At 41.2% G+C, this 27,118-nt stretch overlaps 1 protein-coding gene across 14 annotated transcripts in view; it reads right to left on the reverse strand.

Annotated features, from left to right (window-relative positions):
- rap1gapb (RAP1 GTPase activating protein b) overlaps positions 1-27,118 on the reverse strand; it is a 136,586-nt gene that overhangs the window by 25,929 nt on the left and 83,539 nt on the right. For 3 of the 14 annotated variants that reach the window (XM_074639920.1, XM_074639912.1, XM_074639889.1), the window contains exons 3-7: positions 19,658-19,751; positions 7,341-7,376; positions 4,888-4,935; positions 1,134-1,172; positions 783-968 (exon numbers count right to left, since the gene is read on the reverse strand). In XM_074639920.1, the coding sequence (XP_074496021.1) occupies positions 783-968; positions 1,134-1,172; positions 4,888-4,935; positions 7,341-7,376; positions 19,658-19,751 (403 nt within the window). Of the gene's footprint in view, positions 1-782; positions 969-1,133; positions 1,173-4,887; positions 4,936-7,340; positions 7,377-9,693; positions 10,039-19,657; positions 19,752-27,118 lie in introns of those variants that run through there. The other 11 variants (XM_074639937.1, XM_074639890.1, XM_074639927.1 and 8 more) reach the window with 7 other exon arrangements.

Raw genomic sequence — 27,118 nt, forward strand, 5'->3', positions numbered from 1 at the left:
CTACCCTCTGAGCCAGAGCCGCGATAGATAACCCACACACAAACTCACAGATAATTTTGTGTGCTTTCATTTCCACTTGACAAAACCTTAAAAGGTGCAAAAAGCAAGATTGGGAGCATTTCTATTTGTCACGTCTAGAAGGTATCACGCAAGTTGGGAAACTCTCGCGAGATGGTTAAGGTTAGGCGTTGACCTTGAATTGTAAGGATAGGTCGTTGGGCAGCGAGTCTCGTGAGAGTTTTTGCAAGTTTTCACAATTTGTGGGTTACCTTCTCGACAGGACCATTTCTATTGCCTCCACATGGCTCTCAACATGGCAACAGCTGAGCCAGCGCCTTGCAGCTAACAGTGCTAACAGTGCAAACTACGGCAACAGTGCCGACAGAGCTAGCAGTGTTAACCTGGGGGGAACCGGAGGGTTGGTGCTACGCTTATGCAACGGCGTTGCCGGTCGGGACGGCATTATCAGCTGTAACCGCTGTATGAGTGCAGAGCAGAGTGGCGGTCGTGAGCTAGCCAGTGGGGCACGCTCATATGCACTAAAAGGCAGGTGCGAGCGAGCTGAGTCTTAGCAATCGGATAACTTCATACCAATTCTTTCAAATGCAGTTTTTCTTGGTTGGTGTTATCTCAAATTGGTGTCAAGCCCTGATATCAGGCAGTTCAATTTAAAAAAAAACAATTGTATATTTTAAGATGCTGTACGAGATTGAATAAATCAAGATTGATACTTTTTGCTATTTTGAAATGCATAAAACCAGACCCCTTTTTCCCATCCTCACCTTGCCCATGAATTGCTTCCTGTAGATCTTGGCGAGGCTGTTGGTCTCCAGTTTGATGTGAGAGGCAGGAGAGGGGGGCTGATCAGCCTCCGGTGGGTCTTTGAGCTCATGATTGGTCCCCTCGATCCAGTAGCCTCCAAACTGGGGCAGCAGGATGAGTGGAAAAGGGCTGATGCGTCCAAGAACCTGACAGTGATAGACAATAACAATAATGTTGAAATGAATACTGATTAGCTGATTAACTGCATTGCTTTCACTGTTACTGCAAATGTGTGCTTTGTATTATCTGTTAAAGCTTTACAGTTTCTGACGTAGTGTGTGAGTTATTTGTGCAGAGAGTTTTGCGTGTACCTCATGAACGCTGGGATAAGGGATGTAGTCCTCTTCTGTCTGCAGGGAAGGAAACGAATATGAGTCAAGCTGACAAACAGCCGCTTCTAGTCATGCTTTCAGTTTTGGGTCTTTGAGAAAAATAACAAAGAGCATAAACACTGTGACAGAACATTAACTACAAACATTTCTCAGGGTTACTTTTCTTATCCTGCAAACATGACAGAGACCACATTAGCAGGCTTTCTATTGAATGCCTTATATTCCTCTGTAATGAATACATAGCCCTAATACATAATACTTCAATCTGCATTCACTGATCATTGTTATGATGTATTGGAACTCTTTAAACTGGTCATTTGGTAAAAATTGAACCATTTTATAACCTTCAAAGACCGGGTGCTAAATCTTCACAGTATTGACATGAAAAAGAGACGACAACTCAACCTTTCACTTTGAAAAAGAAAGCGAGTTGGTTCCTGCTGGACTTGCATGTGTTGGTGTGAGAGAAGTTTACTTTCAGTTAGTGGCAGCTAATGCATGCAGTAGGCCTGCTATTTAAAACTCATCATTGGACATCACAAACATTTCATGTCTCATTTACCACCTGCTAGTTGTACCTTTAGTTATTGGGCATTCCTCTGGGATGTTGGTTTGCTTAAGACATTTTGTGATGACATGTTGCAATCTATTTCTTTGGCAAACACACTTTACTTCAATTTCATATAGTGACTTTGTCCACTTCCCCAGAATGCCTTTCAACAACCTCAGCAGAGCAGGCCTGCACTTGTTCCATTAAACGTTATATTGACTTTGTAGCAGAAGTGAAAGCAAGAGCAACAGAGCTGTTTTTTATACTCAACTGAGTAAAAGTAGCAGTCCCCATTTCTAATGACATTGCATTATTGGCAACTGTAGCTACCATGGAGGTGGTACGAGAGAGGAAAAGTCAGAGAATCACCAAAGTAAAGAGGATTCATCCTTTGGTCCAAATCTGTACCAACATTTTATAGGCTATCCATCCAATAGTTATCAAGACATTTCACTTAAAACCATTAATGTCAACCTCATGGTGGCGCTGGAGAAAAAGTCTGGTGTTTTATTGGCGTTTAGGATAGCTAAAAAAGCCAGTTTTCCAGTGACTCCATTACATTGTCTACATTTGTGCAGTTATTCAACTTCAACTAAAAGTGCGTATTACATAGAGAGTCACTGTACACTTCACATGTCATTAAAAAACAATAGAAAAGAAAACAGACAATATTACATGTAAATTAGTAAAAGTACTCTCACACACACGTAATAATGCTAATATGACAACACGGTTGAGGTTATTTTAAAAACAGAGATCATTCAGTATAACCGTAACAGGATTGGGGTAGCTAGCCTAGTTGTCAACGAGGTAAAACAGTCAATGATTTGGGTTTCCAGATGGGAAGATCATAGTGAACAGAAAGAAAGATGCGTTTTCAAAGTAGAAGTAAGAAAAATGTGCAGTGGGGGATTATTCCAGAGAAGTGGAGCTCAGTAGGCAAAAACTCGAACACTATTAAATCGAGGAATGGTTAAAGAACGGCATCAAGGGAATGTAAAGGGTGTGATGGAGTATACGGGGAAATAAGGCTGAAGATATATGAAAGAGCTGGTCCAGTTAAAGCCTTATAGGTAAGAAGGAACTGGTAGCCAATGCAGAGACATCAGTACCGCTGTTATATGATCCAACCTCGTAGATCTTGTGAGAATTCTGGCAGCTGCGTTCTGGACCAGTTGGAGACCGTTTGTTGCTGTCATATGTACAGTAAGCCTGAGAAAAGTGCATTACAGTAGTCTATTTTAGATATTATGAAGGTATGTGCGAGGATTTCAGTGTCTGATTTTGTTAAAAATGGGGTGTATTTCGTCTATTTTATGACGGTGGAAGGAGGCAGTTCTTTTTAAATACTTGATGTGTGGCTCAAATGTAGAGGGATTGAATACTATTCCCAGATTCTTAACTGTGTGAGTCTGAGAAATTGTGCAGCCATCAAGGTTGATAGAAAAATCTGTAATAAGCGAACAAAAGTCAACAATCAACATTTTGATCTTGTGTGCATTTGAATACAGGAAATTAAAGCATATCCAGAGATGGACTTGTGACAAGTATGTCTCTAATTTAACCAGCTTGGAGGAATCATTGACTGTCCAGGAAACAAGAAAAATATGCCACCAAAACTGACCGAGACATGGGCCATGGTAAACTAAAGTATATTCCAAAACAAAGTGATCTCATCCCTTCTCGTCTTATTTTACTGCTTGGGCAGAAACCCCCGGCATCCTTTTGTGTAATATCTTGACGCAGAAGTTCGTTGTGAAACGGTGGCACTTACTGTAGGTTTAGGCAACAAAACTACTTGGTTAGGGTTAGAAAAAAACATCATGGTTTGGCTTAAAACAACTACGCTTGTTACATAACCTAAGCTGCAGACGTAACGTCATGTGACTCAGTGACGTAGCGTCATAACGTCAGCAGTAAAAATAACTCAACTTTTGGTTTCACATAGGACACGAGCGCCGGTCCCCTGAGTAAAAGTCCTGTGTTTGTTTAACCCATCCACTGCCACCTTTAGTGTCTCACTCTTAAATACTGTGTCCGTTGCACTAAGCGTCTAAAAATGACTCAGATGGGTTAACATTGGAGTTAGTTGAAAGCCCGGTGCGTCTCATACAGACGCTAAAGGGTGCCTTGCGCGGTATTAAGACGCAGAGGGCCATAGCCTAAGCGTCGATATTCAATGCCCTGGGAGTGAGACCAGGCTGCCCAAAGTACAGTATGTGTCTGTCCACATACTTTTGTATAAATTTGGTCTGGGGCTATTTTCATGGTATGAGCTAAGTCCATTAGCGCTAATTGAGGGAAAACTAACTGCTGCAAGACAGAATAATATTTTAAACCAAAGTTTTCTTGCAACAGTTAACAGAAAGTCATTTCCTGTTTCAACATGACACTATCCCCCTGCACAAAGCCAGCTCTTTTTATCCGACTTTAGTCTAGAAGATTTTGGTCTGCACAAAACCCTGACCTCAACCTCATCCAACACCTTCGGCATGAAATAACACCAACTGTGAGCCGGGCCTTATCATCCTCCATCAGTGCCCGACCTCACTAATGCTCTTTATGGCTCAATGGGAACAAATCCTTTAAAGTTAGGCTCAAACATTTTGCAGAGAAGCTGCCCAGAAGAGTGGAAGCATTAATGCCTGTGGTTTCAGAATGAGATATTCAACAATCACACACAGGTGTACTGTCGGGTGTCCATTCACTTTTGGCCATATAGTGTGCATCATTGACAGCTAATGTTGTGTGTTATTTTGATAGGGTGACATTCTCCTTCATGCCAATTGGACTGTAGAACTTTCTCTTTCAACACTGTGCTGTAAAGGAAACTTCATATAGGTCTTTTCTTCAAACAAAAAACCATGTTATACATATCAGAGGGTATCCAAACCCTCGCCAAGTTACCTTATTCTTGTCAAGTCACAGCGATAAATGGTTTTATGTTCTTATTTCAGATGATTACCATCTATTGTGCGCCCTCTCTGACTTGACCTCAGACCTCCTGCTGAGAGGATCTCCCAGTCTTCACTGCCAGCTGCATTAGCCTATCTAGTTCCGAACTCAGTCGGCGAGCATCCTAAAGCCTGCCTGACAGCCGATAAGGGAAGGTTTATAACTCTGCCATTACGGATGCTTTACCAGACGGCGGTCTAAGAGGAGATGTGAGGATTTGCGACTCACTTTGAGGGGGGGAGGGAGGGGGCATCTTTGCTCATCCATTCTGCAACCCTGTAGAGAGAAGAAATGATAGGATATACTGAGGGAACAGGTGGAATACGTGCAAAAGTGCAAAGAGAAACAAAGAGAAAGAGACACACACAGAGCATTATTGATTGAAATGTCTTGTGCAGCAGCGTGGAGTGAGATAATTCTTTGTGACAATAATTCATTTTTACAAGCTGAATCACCAGATGGGCCACAGAAAGAGGAAGTAAAGAGGAGTGTTATCTTGGGGACGACAGCGAAAAAAGATAAGTCCATGAGAAAAGGGGGAGGTGTTTCCATCATGCCATACTGCAGATATCATTAACCATGATTCCACTTAAGGGCCAAAAAGTGCCAAAACAGGGTTTTGCATCTACTCTATCTCTCCTTATTCTGCTGACTCGTAACTACTGACAGTTCCCAAAGCACAGAGAGAGATGAGGAACAAAGCATCCCTGATCAGTGGCCTCTTTGTGTGGAATACCCCGCAGCAAGATTTCAATCCTATCAAATTTGATGCGCATTTTTTTTGTAGGACTAAGGAAGATGAACCAAATGGAAATTGGAAATGCTTTCATTAAATTCATTCTTTGAAGACTGCTCCACTGCTTCTGTTTCTCTTTCCCTCCCTCATTCCCTTAACTTGTTGGAGAATACGCATTGCTAATAATAAAATATGCTGTCTGCAACGAGGAAGTGTTGCTTCGGTGCTGTTCAGGTGCTCGGCAACCAAAAGTAAACAAAATAAATACGGTTTGAATCCCCCCAGAAAAGTAGCTCAGACACTTCAGACATTACAATTAAAATGAACGCATTAGTAAGACATGACTTCACACCAAGACATCATGCTCCAGCAGTAGAACTTCAGAAAAATGTTCTTGTTTGAGCCTCTACAGTGTTTTACATTATTTTAAACCTAAATCACGTTTGTGTGCCTCTTTCAGCCATGTTCTCTTCCACCTAAGATGTTATTATAGTAGACAATTAAAAAATAGTGTTTCCAGTATTTCAGGATCATGTTAAAGGGATAGTTTGGGTATTTTGAAGTGGGGTTGTATGAGGTACTTATCCATAATCAGTATATTACGTACAGTAGATGACGGTCAGCACGCTGTGGACAGGGCCGGCAGCAAAACGTATTTTAGACACCTAAAAGAAAGGCTCAATAACAGTATCAATCAATATCAGTTTAATGTACTCTCGCCAAAGCAACCAGACTCTATTGAAAAAAACAATAATTTTACCTCGCAGAACACGGCAGTTGTTGGTCTACTGCTGCCTTGATCGGTTAGTTTCTGTCATTGTGTGACTTTGGTTAGTTGGGATTCACCAAAGTCCCACAATAGCACAAACAAACTAACATATCAAGGGAGCGGTAGACCAGCAACCCCCGTGTTCTGCGAGGTAAAATTACTTTTTTTTTTCTCAATGGAGTCTGGTGGCTTTGGCGAGAGCATAGATAGATGCAACGGCTTCGGTTCCCCGTCGGAAAGGGCTGTCTGACGACAAGGTAAAGCGGTGAAAATATTCTAAATATAGTGTACACTTAAACTGATATTGTTTTTTTTTAGGTGAACCTTTCTTTTAGGTGGCTAAAATATGTTTTGCTGCCGGCCCCGTCCACAGCAGTATATTGATTTGCCTCCGTGCGGCAACTCCTGTCTGCTTCTCCAAACTGGGGGCATGTCGACCGTCATCTACTGTAGGTAATACACTGACTATGGATACCTCATACAACCCCACTTAAAAACACCCAAACTGTCCCTTTAAGTTGACCTTGACACAGCAATGCCGAAGTTTCAAGGTCAATTTTATGAGGTATTTGACAACAGGAAACATGTTTTGTCAGTTTACAGACCAATTAATTCTAAATTAAAAAAGGAAGACAAAGAAAATGATATCATGATTCAGTTAAAAGATTAATGAGTGGAAGCCTATAGTATCAAAGTTAGTATAACAAAGTATGTTTTCCACTAGCTTATTCCTAATTCTAGTTCATGTATCTCTGGAGTTGAACATTACTGGATACAAAACAAAACTACACTCCCTACAAATCCATAACAACATTTCACACATCTGGTGACGCAAAACACAGCCGTGAAGAGAAAACACAAAGGCTCTGTTCAGCACAGTCAGGTTTCTAAAGGCAGCCTAGGGCTGGCACTGCTGCAAATACCAAAAAACACATTAATGGCAAAGAGAGGGATGCGTGGACACACACATAAAAGTGTTGCAGTAGCAGCAGGGTTGTGATCTGGAATACAAAAATAGCAGGAAAAAGCAGAAAAACGGGAGTCTGGAAATAGAAGTAAATGGAAGTTTTATGTCCAAAGAAGCGGATGAAATTCGGACGATGCCCTTTGATTAAAGCTCGGGAGGAAGAATGGAGCCAGTGCAAACGGCGGGAGCCTGGGGACCACTTACAGTACCTGCATCCTCTCGATCATGGCAAACAGGTCCGAGCTCTGCGGAAGAGAGTTGACACAGATCCAGAAAGGGATATGGGTTTGACAGTTTTGCTGATGTGCTTTCCCTGCAGTCTTCACTCATCCTTCATCTCTGCTCACTGGAATCTCTGACAACCCCCTATAACTCCTTATTTCACTACGAGGATGCTCCGTAACGTATCTCCCACCCCACTTGACACCAATCTCACTGAGACTCCATTCAACACCAGGAGAATCGCTTCTCCACGCTTGAAGACAAACACACTGTAAACAAGTAACTCTTAGGGGAAAATGAGCCCCAAAGCTCCATGGTGCTTCTCTCTTGTTGCTACAGCCAACAGCTCATCTGACTGCACGCAACGGCCAAATTAGCTGGAAGGCACTATGACTTTTCAGTCACATTAAACCGTCAGTACGCAGAATGTTTTTGGCATAATTGGGAAAAAAATTCCATAATAACCGTTGAGCATATTGTAAATTTGACTTCTGTACCTCTTCATGGCCCTGTTTTCTTTCAAAAAATCTAGCCCGTGACGGGAGACTTTGGTCAATCACAGGTCATTTCAGAGAGAGAAGCGTTCGTATTGGCTGTTCATTTAACAGAGGCAGCTGTCAATCACTCGCAAACTCCGATCAACGGTAAAACTAGGCAGCGCTGATCAAATATTAATCAATATACTGTTACTGTAATGCCTATTTCTCAACTCAAATGTTTTCAGGAACACCTACTGTTTAGCTGTAAAATGAGAAAGTTTGCTCCGGCTGGTGGGCGGTGTTTGGTATTTCCTCAACTGATCTCAACATGGCTGCCGGGTCACAAACCTTCTCATTTTACAGCTAAACAGTACACTACAAGATGTTTCTGAAAACATTTGAGGCAAGAAATAGCCATTACAGTAACATAATATTGATTCATATTTGATCAGCGCTGCCTAGTTCGACCATTTGATCGGAGTTTGCGAGTGATTGACAGCTGCTCAGGGACGGCAAGGCTCCAGCTCGGCTCTGACTGGTTGTTTTCCTCCGGTCTCGGAAATCTTGCAGATGCCATTAGGAGCACTGGAGGACACCAGAGGCTAATTATTTTTCTTTCAGATTACCTGTCTCGTGCACTACTGTCAGGATATAGTGACCATTTTATAAAAATAACTTAATTTTATCCATATTTGCTCCATTTCTACCCACTGCAGCTTTAATGTGTGAACGAGTCATTCTTTAACAGGCAGAGTGTGCAAGGTAGGAAATAAAAAATAAAATGGATGGTCTGGACAACTGGGTTCCATGTCAACCCGTGGTGTAATCTTATTGTTTTGTGTCCACTGATACCAGTGCTGCTCATTAGATTAAAAAAAGCTTCTGAATTTCATAATTACACCTTGACTATGCACTGCAACGCACTTGTCCAATTAGCAGACCTACTGGTACAGGTTAGAGTAACACCCTCAGGCATGCATCTTTTATCTGCAGAGGCCACCGTTATGGTTTTTAAGCAGCTCCAACCTGAGATAAAGAGGATCGCAGCAGCTCTGGCGGCAGTGCTTGTTGAAGGGGCGAGCCCTCAATTCACCATGTAACACAAGTGGACTGAAGTGCCAAGCTGATGTTTCCACATGACAGCTTAAATTTACCGAGGGCGCTGCAGGACGTGCAAAACACACACTCCCTCACACACACGGGAAAGCGTTTACGTGCATGCATATAAACACTTTCACATGTGCACGTACTTAAAGGTACACATATCACCACCCATAAAAGCGCACTTGCACAAACACACACACACACACCTGACCCTGACCTAGTAAAGCCAAAGGTACAGCCTGGAGTCTATTGTTGCATGTGAAAATAAACAAAGCCATACGATATTCAGGGAGATACCGCTCTCCCTGACTGCAAAACAAACATCAACAAACATAGTCTTATGCTGACCAGATTATCAGTGAGCCATACGGTAACCACATCAGTGCTGAATCTCTCCTGAGAAAGAAGGGAAGCAATTCACTCCTGGATTGTGGAGGAGCTGATTTAGTGCAGTAGAACGTGAACCATAGTTATGCAGTATACAATAATAATACAAAATAGCATAATTAAGGAATTTGCTATTTGTATTAAGTTAAAAAAGAAAAAGTGCTTTAGGCAGTTTCTTTCCAAACACAGTTGATCTGTTTGGGGCTAAAAACAGATCCTATAGTGCAGTGGAGCATCTGTACAATGTACAAAAGTCCAATATGCAGCACCAAACACGTCTATATTTCTGTCTCTAAGCTACTATTAAACAAGCAACAATAACTAGAGCGCAAAGAATCTCTCTCACTTTCAGCAAGTGAAAAATACTCACATCGCTGAAGCATCGTCTCTTGGGAAAAGGCTTACTGGAGGGACTGCTGGGCAGCCCGTCCAATAAGGTGTCCTCAGCCATCCTGAGATCAGTCATCGCTCCTCAAGTACGGATGCGGGTGATCCGACAAGAGCGAGTGTGTTGATGTCACTGTCAGCCACGAGAAGAAAAGGCGAGATTGACAATGACACTTCACACTCGCTCGGGCAATAAACTAGGAAGACGAAACTTGATGGCTGTCAATCAGGATCCATACATCAGCGTGTGTGTGTGTGTGTGTGTGTGTGTGTGTGAGTGAGGTAAAAGCATGTGCCGTACTGTGAGATTGTCATTTCTCTTCCTTCCCTTTTTTCATGCAGCCACCCAACCTCACCCTCCCATAGCCACACACAGCTGTTCTGTAGGAAGTAGGAGGAACAACGTCTCTCCCCTCCCTGTATACTCTGCACAAATATCTTCTTTTTAATGCAAACACACACACACTTGCATGTAGACAGAGCGCAAACTGAAGTTCTCTTTTTTGTTGAATCACAATATGAGACTGTTCTCTTCCTCTTTTATTTCATCTTGTATTTCTCAATCCTCCCTCTCAGAAACACTTCTCCTCTGCTCCACACAGAGAGCCAGATATAAATGTGAAAACAGGTCATTGTAGGCGTTTTCTTTCACCTTTAAGGACAATCCTACACATTTCCATACATTTTACAGCTTATGTTACGATGCGTTTAGCAGCACATGTTGAGAAGTAGGTTAATTATACCCGCAGTGCTCTCCCAGTATAGATTGTAAACTGATTATGAGCTACTTTTCTGTACAAGCACTCAGACAGATTTTCAATCCCATTTCTTGCTGAGATAATTTTTACAATCATTGCTTAATAACATAAAGTGGCCATCAAAAATGAATGAGAAACGTTAATAAATGAGTGGTGCACTTTGGGGACTCTTCACATGAAAATGCACCAGGCACTTTTCACTGCATCGTGTTCTTGGTAAGAAAGCAACAATGTGGAAGCTCCGCGTGTTATCACTTCCACCAGGGGAGATATGTGAGACAGGCAAAGCAGCCCAGCTCCCTGCATGTGTAGATGCTACAGCCTGATGGCGGACTCAGCCGACCTTAGCACCTCCGAAAGCATCTGTGCATAGTTAAGCACTAGTGGGCCTGTGACATGAGAGCACAAGAGATAGGGGAAGACAGAGGAGGAAAGGAAAAAGAGATAAAAAAGAGAGGAAAGAGAAGAGCTGTCGTTCTGTGAAAGCAAAGTCTTTTCTGTGCAGCTTTCTCCATCAGGCACACTCCCAACATCAGATATCAACAAACACTGACCTACTTTACAAAAAAAAAAACACACTGCTGAAAGCTTTCAAGAGGACACATTCTCCTCATATACTGTATATTATGCATTTTTTTTATGCAATAGAAGATAAACATTGTCAGCTAACCGTCACTGATTTCCCTTGAGGGCAATCGATGGGACACAAGGAGGAGAGGTTACATGGTTTGAATTAAAGTGCACAAAATACAGATTTTATGTGGACAAAGGTAACTTTCAGTTGAGTGACACTGCATCGGCAGCTTGGTCAGTGGTCCTAAACTCATCAAACTATGACGCTCTAGGTACCCCTCTAGCGTCAGTTTTGCATGTGTCAATTTCTTCTTCTCAACTTCCGTTTTCACAGGAAAGCTAAGCTACATTACGCAAGCGACGTAGCAACAATACGTAACGTAAGAGAAGTAGTAACGGTACTAGAGATGCATCGATATACCGATCTTAGATCAGATACCGGGCCAATACTGACTAAAATATTCCACTTGTCAACTTCCATTTTCACAGGAAACAACTTGGTTAGGTTTTGGCAATAAAACTACTTGGTTAGATTTAGGAAAAGATCATGGTTTGGGTTAAAAATAAGTATATTTGACACGTAGTTAAGTAGGCTACGTTACATACGCAACATACAGTAGTAACATCTAGGTACCCCTCTAGCGTCAGTTTTGTTTATGTGTACATTTCTGCGCATCAACTTCCACTTTCACAAGAATAAAACTACTTGGTTACATTTAGGAAAAGATTGTGGTATGGGTTAAAAAGAAGTATGTTTGTTATGTAGTTAAGTAGACTATGTTATGTAACGTAGTAACATTACGTAATGTAGAAAAGTTGTAGCACTACTAGGGATGCATCGATACCGATACCAGATCGGATATCGGGCCGATACTGACTCAAATATCTGGTAGTGTCTAGAAGGTAACCCGCAAATTGTGATATCTGGCGAAAACCTGCAAAAACTTAACTATTCAAGGTCAATGCCTAACCTTAATTATTTGAGGTCGATGGCTAACCTTAACTTTTTCGCAAGAGTTTCCCAACTTGTGCGTTACCTTGTAGACACGACCCAAATATCTGGATTGGGTATCAGTAACAATGTGGTCGATCTATTCAATTCTATGTTTATATACTATATAAATTATATACTGGAATTTGTATACCTGTTTAAGTTTTGACCAATTTGTTGCTGTATTGTTAAGGTTTACACCAAAATACCCAAAGCCCAGGTATCACAATCGGTATCGGGACTGAAAAAGTCAGATCGGTGCATCCCTAAATGTTACGCAACGTTACGTAACTTAAAATTAAAAGTCTACGTTGACTTTTGGTGTCAAACAGCGGCTTCTTGGGTGAAAGTCCTGTGTTTGTAGACCCAACCATTCATCCCAACTTCCTCCATTGGCGGACATCACTCTTCATACTACATAACTCGACTTCCTCTTTTACTCCCATCATAACTACAGCCACGTAGAGCATCACAGTTTGATGCGTAGGGCCACTGACCAAGCTGCCATATTTGATGAGTTGGGAGCGAGAACGTGTTGCAGCATCAGAATAGGCTTGTCTTTTAAACAATGTCTCATCCTGAGGTTACATTTCATTACCAGTGATCTGTTTACTCAGGTCTAGACTGGCTTTAGCTAAATGCCAAACTGGGATTAGATAACATTTATAGAGGAAAGCTGAATACTAATTCCATACTTGCCTGACAATCATGTATAATTGTTACGTGATGGCACATGAGAGGGAGATTTTAATTACTATTCAGATTCACACTTTGAACACTGATATTGTTTCACTCAAAGCATACTGATTGCGAAGCTGCGTTGGTGAGTGTGACAATTCGGCTCAAGCTGTCAGAAAAGTCGACCCGCTGTTGTACAGTCCTGCTTAATTCTGGTGACTATGTGGTGTGATCTAACGCAACAATAAATATGTATGGTAGAAGACCAAGACCAGCACTAAACAAGTGAAAAGAATCACAGGCTCCACTTGGAAGTGTCTTCGCTGGACTTTCAGACTTCATGACCCGGAGTCATTCAAGCTGCTCATGTTTCGCCTCCTGCCCTCAGAGACAATATGGAGCCACTGCAGTGAATACACCATCACTGTTTGAATGCATGAGGGGTTGAGAGATACACATCTCTTTTTCTCTGAGTTGATTACCAGCAATTCCAATGTGTGTGTCTAAGAAAGAGAGATAGTGGGAGTGCAGTGTTGCAACTGATCAACGGATTCATTGATCGACTAGACTGAATGGCTGAGTGAATCAAAATACAGTGTGTGAGTGAATACATACGAAGGGTATTAAATCCATGAACCATACAGCGCAGACCTTTCTACTCCGTCTGCACACTGAGGAGTAAAGCTCTAACTCCACTACTTCATTAACTCCTCACAACCAGAGCCCCATTTGAATTTCCATGGACAAATTGTCAATGATTTGTATCCAAAGCAATATCCACACGCCTACTCACTCCCCATCCCTCCATGCTCTCTGGGATAGTCGCATCCTCAAAGGCAATACAGCGAAATGGAAAACTAGACTTCAAAGACAGTCAATCAATGGGCACAGAAGCCTATCATTTCAGCCAGAGAAAATCCACTGGGGTCCATTCATCAGGTCTGGCTCCAGAGACCAGCCTGACCTTGCTGTGGCCACTGAGGCCTGGGGGAAACAAATTGGAGTATACACTGATGGACCCCCTGTACCCCATCACTGCCTCAGACCAGCTGGTTGATTGCCACAGAGGTTACGGTCTACAGAACTGCTGCTGAGCTCTCTGTACGCTGAAGAAGATCTCCTACTGTCTTCACTCTGGCAAAAGCTGCGAACAATAAAGTTTAGACAAAGAGGAACTGTAACTTTCCCTAGAACACGTCTTGCATTTTGATTAACCTCTTCTACATTTGTATGTATAATGCATTATTATCACTAACTGCCTTATATCAAGGACTTCAAGGAAGGAAGCAAAATCCTTGACCTTTCAGCATAAAGCTGCTGAATCCATTAGTTACCCTTCTATTACTGCTAACTTTACAAGGTGAGCAGGTTAATGAAATCAGTAAAAGAGTACTCCACCAATTCAGGACCAATACTTCGGTACCAAGTTGATGTCAAAAAACGTGACAGTACTCGTTTTTCAACAGTACCACAGGCACCATAGGTACCATCAGGGCTCGAGACTAACGGCGTCTCATCGTCCCAGGGACGATAGCAAATGTGTTTGGGACACAGTAAACTCACTATCGACGAGTCCAGGGGACACACCCTATTTTTTCCCTGATAATGCTACATTGCAAACAACAAATCTGTGTTGAAATCGGCAGGAGGAGAGCTAGTCAACGTTAGCTGTTTGCTCCGTGCAGGACTGTGCTGCTTACCAGCTGCTAACAGCTAACGTTAACTAGCTCTCATCATGCTGACTTCAACATGGAAGGTGCCACTGATTTGCATTATGATGTGTTATGAGGCTCGATTTCAGTAAAAATTAATATTGGGCAAAGGTAATACAAGTAGGAATACAAAATAGATATTAGAGAGGGAAAAATGACCTGTTTAACTTCCTAACAAAATCCAGTATGCAAACGATAATAAAGGAGTGAATGTTGAAGTTCATGTGACTTATTGTTTTGCTTTTGTTTTTTACCTTGGTATTAAATTTGTATCCAGAATCGTGGAATTTCACTGGTATTGGTGTCGACTACTAAACTTCAGACAGTTTTAACAAAAGGATAAAAATCAATGCAGAAGAAGCATTATTTTCCTTGTCAAAACCTGGCACCTACATAACTCACAATGCAACTTGACCACTAAAAGTTAATTTGGAGATTCAGGTGTGTTTATGCTAGTAGCCTAAATGTAGCCTCCAGCTGCTAGCGTCAAGTACTGATGAGAGATAAGGAGCCAAGTGACATCCCTTGAGGCAATTCACACAACACAAGAGCCACAAGGCTTTATTTTCTTCACATGTGTAGTAGTGCTCCCCAAGACCTGTAACTGTGACTTGTGACTTTGATGTGTAAAACTGGCGGAGTTTAAGCCAAACTAAATGACAGAAATATTTGTGATAATCACTCATGAAGCATCTGTATGAATCCTCATGAGCACGAGTGATAATTTAGTGTCTTGTCCTGTATCGTAGCCTTAGGCTTCATTCACACTAGATCAGGCGGTGCTGCGAAAGTGGAAGTCTTCCCATTCATTATGAATGGGGGTAGTGTGTTCCGGCTGCAGTGGCCGCAGGGCGTGCCGAAAAAGTAGAAACAGAAATCAACTTTTGTAGAAACGAAACCCGATGTCATGCTGCGGCGGCCAATCACGTATCCCACGATCCAGAGCTACAACCCAGCCACGAGAGAACAAAAGGCGTTAATCGTCGCAGTTAATGGAACATTAAAGTCACTCTCCCACACGGCCGCACAACCTTGCGGCAAATCGCCGCAACGCCTCATCTGGTTTGAATGCAGCCTGTAATCTTGTAAATATTTTATTGAGTCAGTTTACACTGTTGCTTTCATTTGGTGGTATGCATCCCTCAACCTCAAACAGAATAAGTCATTAACAAGGGTGATCAAAAAGGTGGCAACATCATTGGCACTCAGCAGACATGCCTATCTGTACCGTACAGCAAACAGCTGTTAAAGAAGACAGAATTCATTATATGTGACAGTACCCGCCCACAACCATCAGTCAAAACTAGCAGATATGAATTCTCTTTCATACTCTCTGCCATTTCACTGCTCAACTCAGGTAACAAAGCAGCAGTATATCTCCAACCATGCCTATTCTTTTTACTAATATTGTATTTCTTTCTGTACTTCATGTGTTCACCTTTTTACTTCTGTTATTTATGTGTTTTTTTTTATGTGGTTATGTATGTGTGTTTTTTTTTATCTTGTGTGTCTAGTCCTGTGTTGTTAGTGTTACAAAACCAATTGCCCCCGGGGACAAATAAAGGTCTTGATCTATCAGACTTGGAGATCACAACTGAAAAACCTCCAGGCCGTCAGCTGTGATCACATCATTATGACACACTGAAGAGAGGTGTCTGACTAGCAGAAGGGAAGTAAACCTTTACAATTCCACACAAAGAAGACACAGATAGCATCTCTGCAGCTATCTTTATGTGCAAAGGTTCCACTGCAACTTAAAGGCCAACGTTAGTGTATTAAACAGCATGTGTCTAATGCAAAGACCATCGCAGCACCTTATATAACAAATCCAGTAAAATGTACTTCATCTGAAATATTCTTTGCATTTCTCTGATCCAAGCTCTACTGTGTAAATTTGTCTTATGTTATTACATCAGCTCTGTTCTATTCAGAAACACTTGGCTGATTTACTTAAAGCTGAACACCACCTAAATCAAGAATTCCAATATGTTATTGCCTTGTAAAGTGCAATCAATATTTGTGAACATGAGCCACTCTCTGTCAAAGCCAGAAACCAGAGTAGTTTAGTTAGTAAGGTTGAATCCAAAATTCCATACAAACATACTATTTAGTACGTTAAAACAGTATGTGCAAATCTGTATTATGCCCAAAACCTTAGTATGAAACCAATAGTACGCAAATTACATACTATTTCCGGGGAAATATTACAGTATGCACATGGAAACTACGGTGGCATAATATATCCCACAATGCAATGCGGTAGTGACGACAACGTTCATAACAGACGTTGACGGACAGCTCTGTAACATCAATAACACTTCAATTAAAGTGTAAGTAGGCGTAATATATTTTTTAAATTAGTCTTTTTAAAAAAAATCTAATTTATATATATTTTATTTTTTTGAATAGGTCTTTCTTAATTTACTAGTGTAGTCTATGGAGCAGTTCCACACTTTATACCCTATGACATCACAAGTTTGAGTTTTAGCACACTAGTTTTTGGATTTGATGAGAGAGATGAGAGTTGTTCATGTTTACTAATATTTGTTGGACTGTCTTAGATCATAGGAATAACATATGCATTTTGAAAATGGGCGTACTTCCCCTTTCAAAGAGCTTTAAACTTTGCAGCAATAAAACTATAAAGTGTTGCAGTCTTGTTTAAGCTCTTGGCTTTAACAACACTATTGTGTGCAACCTATAACCTCATATACTGTAGAGATTAAAACTTCCCGTCACTTCACACACACGCACGCGCACACGCACACACACATAAGCGCGCGCACACACACACACACACACACACACAAAATCCAATTCGACACTTGCAACATAACGCTAGCTAGAAATCTCACTGGTTTCAATTTTAACATTATAAAATCATTAGGTCTACAATTTGACATAACAAAATATGTAAATGAGAACACGTCTCACATGAAGACATGGAGACAACATTAAAAAAAAAATCTCTGCAGGTCTATTCTGTGCAGCTCCATATATAACTACATATTATTAATATTTATAATAGTATTTCCACTGCATGTGGCAAACATAATACCAACGTGCCTTCTATGGCATGTATCAGAGGAACAACTGCTGCAGATCTATATTTGTCCCAGAAGCCGGTGACAGAGGGCACAGACTCTGCTGTCAGGCACCACAGCAAGCTGCCAACATCTACCAGGGGTGGGGGCATTAGAGCCACCTTTCACCTGGTGGAGCAGCTGAAGGATATGATGAGCGGAAAAGAGAAAACCAGCAGGGAATTAAAATGAACAGATGCACTGAAGGTAGGGATGAACTGGTGACACTAGTCCAGTGCTGATAGTAACTCCGTGTACAGGGCTCATGCTATAACTGATGCCAAACACAGATCAGCCTTTTGCTTTAAAGAGTTAAAGGGACTACAAATGGGCCCCAATTTTTTATTTAATTTTTTAAACTCAGTAATTAGAAATTGTAGTAAACACTAATCAAACTGAAGTAAACAGAGCATCTGTTGGGTACCAATTTTAAACACAAATTAAGGCATATTTGGTGCGCTAGTGAATATTGACTCATAAGGATCTAGAGTACATTGCCATGTATGGTCATATGCTTCTTCATACATATGAAGCAACTATGGTGGTCTACGGCACAGAGGAATAAGCAACATCAGGCTTTGGCTACACAGGCAATAATTGATAATAATAATAAGAACATACAATGTTGGTTTTGATCTTTTCATTGGATTTGTTAACATTAAGAAAAATTTAAAATATCGACAGACTTCCTTAAATCCTTTGAATAATATGGGTCACTATAATACCTCCATTAGAAACATATAATATCCTTGACAGACCTTTGTCACAGCATGCATTTTGACTTGTCATAACAGGAAGTGCACAGGTTCAACTAACAACATTAATAATGGCTCCTTTCCATTCAAGTGTACCAGTAAGTAACCCATAGTAGTGATTTTGCTTGCTGTAATAATTCCTAAACCTGATTTATTTGTCTAACTCAGACTCCTGAAGCCTCACATTAACTTCAGATAAACTGTATTTTTGCACAAAATGAGGAATGAGGGTTTTGTTCCCCATCACTTACATTGGAAGTAGGGTTGTTAATCGAATAAAATATTTAATTGCGTGATTGTCTATGATTAAACGCGATTATTGGCAAAATAATCTTACATTTTGTATCTGTTCAAAATTTACCTTAAAGGGAGATTTGTCAAGTATTTAATACTGTTATCAACATGGAAGTGGGCAAATATGCTGCTTTATGCAAAGTTATGTATATGTTTATTATTGTAAATCAATTAACAACACAAAACAATGACAGATATTGTCCAGAAACCCTCACAGGTACTGCATTTAGCATCAAAAATATGCTCAAATCATAAAATGGCAACAGGCAACAACAGCTGTCAGTGTGCTGACTTGACTATGACTTGCCCCAAACTGCATGTGATTATCATAAAGTGGGCATGTTTGTAAAGGGGAGACTCGTGGGTACCCATAGAACCCATTTACATTCACATATCTTGAGGTCAGAGTTCAAGGGACCCCTTTGAAAATGGCCATGACAGTTTTTCCTTGCCGAAATTTAGCTTAAAGGGACTGTTTGTAACTTTTGTCTTCCGGCAACACGTCACCTCGCCAGAATTCAAGAGACTTCTCCATGAGCGAGACTCTTTCCATAATATCAGACAGTTATTATAACAATCAGAGCCTGTCATGGCAAAAACAAGCACTTTTAGTGGAAGTAAATGACGGTGGCAGCTTGCCCCAATAGGATTGCATTGCAGCCTGTGAGCAGACACCGTGAGCAGCTGCCGTCTGTAGCGCTCTCCCCCAATACTGGACCAATGTCAAAAATTGTTGTCCCCATTAGTCATTTAGACACAAAAACATGAAAATAGGGTCCAGGTTGAAAAATACCAAAGTGACCGTTTAAAGGCCAGTATGAACAGGAGGAATGGTTACAGCGAGCAAAAACAGTTTCAATGTTTATATGGGCACCTGTGACCATGGACTTTAATTATTTTTACTGATATGACCGTATATCGACTGTAAAAAAGCTGTGAAAAGTGTAAACAACTCTGTTGACAACTTCATTTTAGACACATTAATATTCTCAGTTTCACATTTATCAGATCAGATTCTTGGCAGTGTCCCCGTATCTAATTCCAGCGACTGTGCCGAATGCAAACCGGAACAGAGAGGAGAACAGCAACGGGTCTTGAGTTACCTTTGAAAGTGAGGGAAGTGGTAATGGAGGGTGGGAGTGTGCTAGTGAGGGCTCTACTTCATCAGAGATATGAGGGATCCTTCCATCTTGTTTCCTGTGAGTCAGAGAGGATGGAGGGGTGGGAGGAGAGAGAGAGAGAGAGATAGAGAGAGAGAGAGAGAGAGAGAGAGAGAGAGAGAGAGAGAGAGAGAAGTTATGGCAACCTTGAGCTCAGTTTCTCATTTCAGCAATAATAGTACAGGGAAGTTTCTGTAACACAACTGACTCATCCCATCAAAGAGGATCATCCAACTCCCACTACAATGAGAAGGGTGCTATTATTACAGCACTGTCCTGAGACTCATAAACTTCCTGTCCTTTGTGTGAAGCTTGCCTGCAGCTTTTACCCCCTCAACAGCTACAGGTTGAAGGCAATGAGGTGAGTGTGATTAGAGGCAAGGTTGTGAAACGGTGGAGATCAGGAGAGACTGTGTAGCGGAAGAGGGAAGTGTAGAAACGAGGGAGAACAAAGTGAAAATTTTATACAAAGAAGAAGAAGAAAGCACCCTGAGCTTTCATCTCTTAACCTGCAGCCCTCGCCTCGCTTTCTCTCTGCCCCTTCTCCTCTTTTTCTCTGTGTGATTGGAGTGAATTACGAGTCTGACCAGGATGGTGGTCACAGCATATCACTTCACACTTTGTCTCACACAACAAGTCAGTTGCTAGAACTGGCAGCCCGTCTGTGCATGCAGCCTGTTCACAGACCTGCAGCAGAGGGCATTTCTAAACACTGCTTCGGAGCAGAAGAATCACAGAACAATAGCGCAATCTGATTTGAGTAAAAATTGGAGACTTGCACTCTCACATATTCCCTCCATTCTGCCGTCTTGGCACACATCACGGTGGTTTGTGGCGTGTTGAAATCAGATCATTTACAGAGCGGTCTTTCTTCTGCAGACAGTCCATTATTAGATATCACAGCTCTCCCTATCTGGAAATGCTGCGCCCTATTACAACTGGGGTGAATCTATAAGTCTGAGTAAACAGAGCTGCACTTTTATGACAACAGACTGCTGACCTGGAGTTGAGGTTAAGAAATCTATTTGTAACATAGCATCAACACTGCTCTTTGTTGCCTCTTGATCTCTGCTGAATCCCAGGAAATGACTGAAAGAAAGAGGGTGTCAGATCTTTCCCCGCAGCATCCTCGGCTCCTCAGAACAGACATTCCCCTAGAGAGTGAACTTTGTTACGTCTTTCATATAATGCAGCCGGAACACAATGAAGAGATGATGTCAAATGCAGCTTCGGGCCAAGAATGATGCATTCAAATCTGGCTACAAAGAAGTGTCTTACTGGGCTTGTTCAGTCAGAAATCTGCCTACTTTATCATTAAGGTAGCAAACCACCAAAGCTGGAACACAGATTTGTGAATCTCACAGATATTATTACACAAAATTACAAGGCTTTGTCTTTGTTTTACCTCCACAAAATGACGACTATTGCATTAAATTATTGTTTCCTTCATCATGTACAGCAGCCTGCTGCTTCAGCATGCAGACAGCGAACGAGAGGCAAAAGCACAAAGGTGCAAATCAATCTTGATTTAGGGAAATTCCATGGCAGAAAAATGAGGGCTGCCTGACAGCCTGCCACTTTTACTACCGATGGCATGCTTGGTGGCTCTCATCACGGAAGATGAATCATTTTTTTGTGGTGTGTGTGTGTGTGTGTGTGTGTGTGTGTGTGTTTATACCGCCACTGCATTAATTTACAAGGTAGATAACAGAAATATATCTAGTGAAAGGGTAAATGCAAAGATGTCAGGCTGGCATATTCTGACGATCAGAGCGAGCACACGTTATCAAATACCACCGTCCTGACAGATGACATGATGATACTGTATGATATGGATTTCTTTAAGTCAAAAATCACAGAGTAGCATTAATTAATTCATAATCTGCTGCAAAGGAATTGAGGCACACTGGTTCAGTAGATAAATTATTAGCATGCAAAGAGGGTGAAGGAAATATGAACTGTACTGTACAGTCTGGACTAATGTTATCTCATGTGGAAATCTGTCATTCTTTAAAGGGGAAATATCATGTAAAACTCACTTTTTCAGTGCTTGTACAGATACATTTGGGTATCTGGAGTGCCTTCCAACCCACAAACTGTGAAATAAGACAACCCAGTCAGTTTTTTTGTGGGCTGCCGCGATCAGAAAGCATGTGATTCAACAAGCCATTCAGATTTGGCTCCCCTTCCTATGTCACATGCAGGCTCACCATATTTTTATTGCTAGCTAATCAGATCAGACTGGGATTTTTTGGGAGGGGGAGTTTAAAGAGACAAGTGCTAAAATGGAGCGTTTCAGACAGAGGGTAAATTCAGGTATATTCCATAGACGGTATAAGAAGTGGGCGTAGTCACCCATTGGTTTGTAGACTGCCATTTTGACAGCAAAACCAATTAGTTAGGTTTAGAAAACAGTCCGTAAACTAAGTCAAATACGTATGGAAACAACGTAACATGAGTAGGAAAACCACGTCACTAACGTAACGTACAAAACACCGGTCTTGAACACTGGTCTCCTGGTTGAAAGACCTATATTTGTTAGACCCATCCACCTCCCCACCAGCCCACCATAAGCTGTCTTTCTCACTTTTTATTCTACGTCACTAGCTCTTTGTGTAGCATGAGCACGAGTGTAGCATATTTACACGGATGCATTTGTATATGTATACAGTATATGCATTCTAAAGCACAATTTTTCTCTCAATACTTACTTACGGAGAACTAGAGTTATATAAATAACCAACAGTTTTATTAGCATTAATTAAATACTCTGCTGTGTCTTAATGAGCTTTGGACCTGGTGACTGGCACAGGTCAATCCTGTGCACAGCATCAGCCAGGTGGCAGGGTCACTGTGTCACGTCAGCGGGATGATTGGCACGCCGGAGGCACATCCCAAGCAACAATTATCTAGCCAGCTGAAACAATGAGGTAGGCTGCCTTTTGCCAAGCTGCACACACGTGATCCCAGGTTAAAGGTTCATTCTTCAGTCACACGTGATTAACTATTCATTTACAACCTTGTGGATGCAGAAAGCCAAGAGAGAAACAGAGAAAAGGAAAGAGGTCACTTTTTCTCTCCTTTGCCGAGCACAACACATCGCTCACGCCAAGATCCCTGATGATCTGGTTTTATGGGCTGAGTGTGCGGTCACTACCACAAACATTTGTGCTTTATTTTTTCTGATTCATCTTGCAGCCCCTCTCGTTCTGCGGTAGACACACAAAGCTCTTTCCTCCTTTTCTCTACATATTGAGGTTGATTTCTTCTTACAGCTGCTACAGTTGTGTAAATGTGTCACCTAGAAACATGACCTATCCTCTGAATCAGTGAAAGATGTGGCATTTGAAAAACAAACCAAACCCCTACAATACAGAATGAATGTTGGCATAAAATTAGAAAAAGTATGATTACCAATAGATCATGAGTCATCTTAAAGGAAAATGGCGTTTTCAGGAGACTGAAATAGGCAGACTATAATCATCCATATTCCTCTGTTTCGTTTCACAATACAGGCTGTTCCCATACACCATTCTTAGCTATACCTACGAAAAGTAAAAGCACTGTAATTCGTATATCCCATGAAATCAATTCGTAAGTAATCCACGTAATTATGAACAAGTATAAAGAGCATGCAGCATTTTTCACTCTTTTGGGGTGGATGGATGGGTCCAGACTTTTACCGAGCATTTAGGAGACCGGTGTTCATAGCCCGTGTGAAACCAGAAGTCAATGTTGATTTATTTGTCACCTTACTAAGTAGTTTTTGTCACGGGACCTACGTACTTAAGATACGCCACTTCATAACCTCATCTGGTATGGCGTTAACTTAACCACGACCTTTTCCTAAAACTAACGAAGTAATTTTGTTGCCTAATCCTAACTAAGTTCCTTTGTTGCTTAAACCTAACCAAGTTGTTTCCTGTGAAGATGGAAGTTTATTTTGAAAATACTGGAGGAGATATTGACGCTGGACATTCGTAGGAAAATGCATGAAAAATGAGGAATAACTTTTCGTATGATATCAGAAGAATAGAATCATATGTTTTTATGTTAATTTCTGGCAGAATAAAGTTTCTGAAGTAGACACAAAGCATTCTGAACCTAAATCTGATAATGAATCCTATGTGTTGCCAGCAGCTGCCTCCACAGACGGCTGGGTCATGAGCCCTGATAAGACTTCCAGCTTTCTGTAGTCCAATCATGGCTCAGGCTTGAGGAGCACCTGCATACAAATGAGCTGGACAACACCGAACGCTCCGCAAACTGAATTTAAAACGTACATTTGATGGGTCTGTATTGTGGTGCTGTAGTCACAGAGAGCAAGGTCAGTCAAACACAGCAAAACAGCTGAACCATCATTTTATATGTTAAGGGTCAACGAATCAACTACACAGTAAAATATGCGTTTCCTCTGGAGGTAGGTGTTGTAACCTTTGGACTGAAGACTAACTTGTCCCTTAAGTGACATATTTGGCTAAAAATAACTAATAAAAGATATGATTTTACTTTCCATACAAAGGAAAAAAAAGTGCAACAGATGTTCTGCCATACGGTATCCACTGTATATTGTGATGATTCATGTTTAGTCATTACACCAGTTATCCTTAGCAAGCTGTTGGCCACATTAAAAGTAGAGCTTCATTTTAAGTGGTGGGTATACTGTGTTTCTATCATCCAGTCACACAAGTTAGTGTGATGCAACAGTTTATCAGTTATGGTTAGCCCATAGGGTTAGTCCCACAAAGTCTAACCAGAATAACTTCAGTCAGCTGAAAGTCAGGCCTACTCAGTATGCGTCACTAGGATATTCGTCACTGCAGCAGAAAAAAAATAATCCTCATTGGGTTGTAAAAAGATATGTTATAAAACCAAATAACTGAAACAGTTGAAAAGAATAATAAAAGACAAATAATTATGAGATTAATCTAAAGGCTTATCGGCAGAAATCTACAATAGTAAATACTGTGGACCTCAGGCTAATCTCTATAAACAGATTCTGTTGGGACAAGATTTTGGTTTCGGAAGCGTTCTGGTTTCCGTTTGTAGTCCGAGTAGTATTGACCAATCATGTTCGAGCAGGCTTTGGTTGAATGCAGGAAAATAGTCCGTGTGGAGAGTAAAAGGGGCGGAACACATTACTATCTCAAAACCCACTTTGGTAATACTTCATTTTACAGGTCCGCAAATGTCATGGTAATTAGGTGATAATTAACAAGTAACCTATTTGAAATTTCTTTGAAATTGCTGCCAAATTACCCCAAAATTTACCCCAAAATTGATCAAAAATTACTTTATTATAAACATTATTTAATAATTATATTTTGATACTTCCCAATAGCTGGTAATTTATTTTATATATTTAATAATACATTTAATTTATTAGCAAATAACTTATTTGAAACTTCTTAAGGATCTCACTGAATCATTACATTAGCTACCAGGTTATATTTGTGTAGATAATAAGTCACAAAATGGTGAGATTTGTGCCTGATCAGAAGTGTCTTCTCTAAGTTTTGGTTTTCCACCTCCAATGAAGAGCAGCGCACAACCGCTTCTCAAGCCTAAGGGCCCTATTTTAACGATTATATGCTATTTTGCCAATTATCAACTAATTACCATGACATTTTCCGGACCAGTAAAATGAAGTGTTACCCCCACTTTTTTATTGGTTTAATATTAGCTTGTAAACTGGCTACTTGTGAAACAATCCAGTCGTACTGGTCGTCTCTCACCTCCAACTCTAGTCTCGCATCTGACGTTGCTAAACTGTAAACAATGAGTAGCGCACGGAAAATTAAGTGTGGCCCGGAAATCTGCTGGCTACACCGGAACCCTAAAAATATAGCCCCTTGACCCAAGAGGTTTATCTGTCGTCAGACCAGAAGCCGATGGGTTTCGAGAATGGCTCTAGGCTTAATACTGGCTGACTGCTGCATGTCTGCCAGCTCAACAGATGCATTGCTTTCTGTGGCAAACAAAAGATAGCTAGAGGCATTGCAGGAAGGGTCAGATATCATCGGATTGAGTGCTGCTATGGTAGAGAAGAGTAACCATGTGTGCTAAAGGCAGACTAACTTTGTCTGTGAAAGCTTAGCAAAGGGCTTTAGCAGGCAAGTCCTCCATTAATAAAGAGATCATAAGTGCGATCCATTGCTTTGCAACTATATCCCAAATGGGTAATGATTTATGTATGCAACAAGAAGCAAAACACACTTTGAACATATCTGATGGGTAATAGTAATGATGCAGCTATAGACAATTCTGTTAAACTCAACTAATGACAGTAAAAGTCTTTGCATACCAAGTCTGCATTTTTCGCATGCGTTTTTTTTCATCCATCATCTGATCGCACAGAAACCTTGCACACTGAGTCAGATGCGTTTTATCATTTGATTTGTTTCGCAATATAAGACAAAACTGAATTAATAATGTCAGTGCAATGGATAGCGCTAGTCCCAAACGGGGCTAATGAATGAATGAAATCAGCAAGAAGCTATCGTTTCGCTTCCTGGTGCACAATCACTACTGTCTAACCTTTCCTACATCCTTTGTTTTGCGACCATCTCCGATTCCAAGCTGTTCTGCAATCGCCTGCCACAATCTATCTTTAAATTCCGCATCTCTGTAGTCTTTTATTTCTTTATCATAATATGTTTTGTGCTGGAGACGTGAATCAGTTTAACCATGGATGTTTTAAGAGAACTGGATACAGCGTTGGAGGCCGGGCCCTGTTCATTGCTATGGAAGTTGCTCAGTGGCGCATGAAGCCAAAATGGCTCGACTTCCGACTGGAAAAGTACTTGGATCTTCCGTCAATTTTCCACATCCATTGGGCCCATGGCGCGGGCGCACTAGCGTCCACTCGGTCACGTGGCTCGGTCTAGGGTCACAACCATCACGGTGTCGTCATGGCTTGCTAAGTCCGCCTCCCAGCCCTCACTCCAGCCTCGGTCTGGGTCTCATTCACATGAACGGAGGAAGGAAAATAATTCTGGATTTGGCTATTAGTGTATTTTACAACTTTTAGGACCCAGTGATCTAAATAAGGGCTATTCAAGTGTTAGTACTGGGAAGCTGATTCACCTAAAAAAAAAATGATCCGCTGATTAAACAGACGTCTCTTTCCCAATGTAAGTCTATGGGAAAAAGTATTTTTGAGCCCAATGGCATCACGTTACGGACATGGAACAACAACAACAACCTAGGGGCTTGAGTTTAACAGATGCCATTTGGAAGATGACGTTTGCACGGACGGTGGCTCTGAGTGGTCAAACAACCCTCTTTTGGTTTTGGACGGATGTGAAAAAACGCAGATAATAAAACATGACGGACGGAAGTTTCGAAGTCGGTGTGTCATATTTATTTTTAAATGCGTGACAATTTCAGATGAAAACTACAGAC

The sequence above is a fragment of the Sebastes fasciatus genome, chromosome 1 (genome assembly GCF_043250625.1).
Source record: "Sebastes fasciatus isolate fSebFas1 chromosome 1, fSebFas1.pri, whole genome shotgun sequence".
Taxonomy (NCBI): Eukaryota; Metazoa; Chordata; class Actinopteri; order Perciformes; family Sebastidae; genus Sebastes; species Sebastes fasciatus.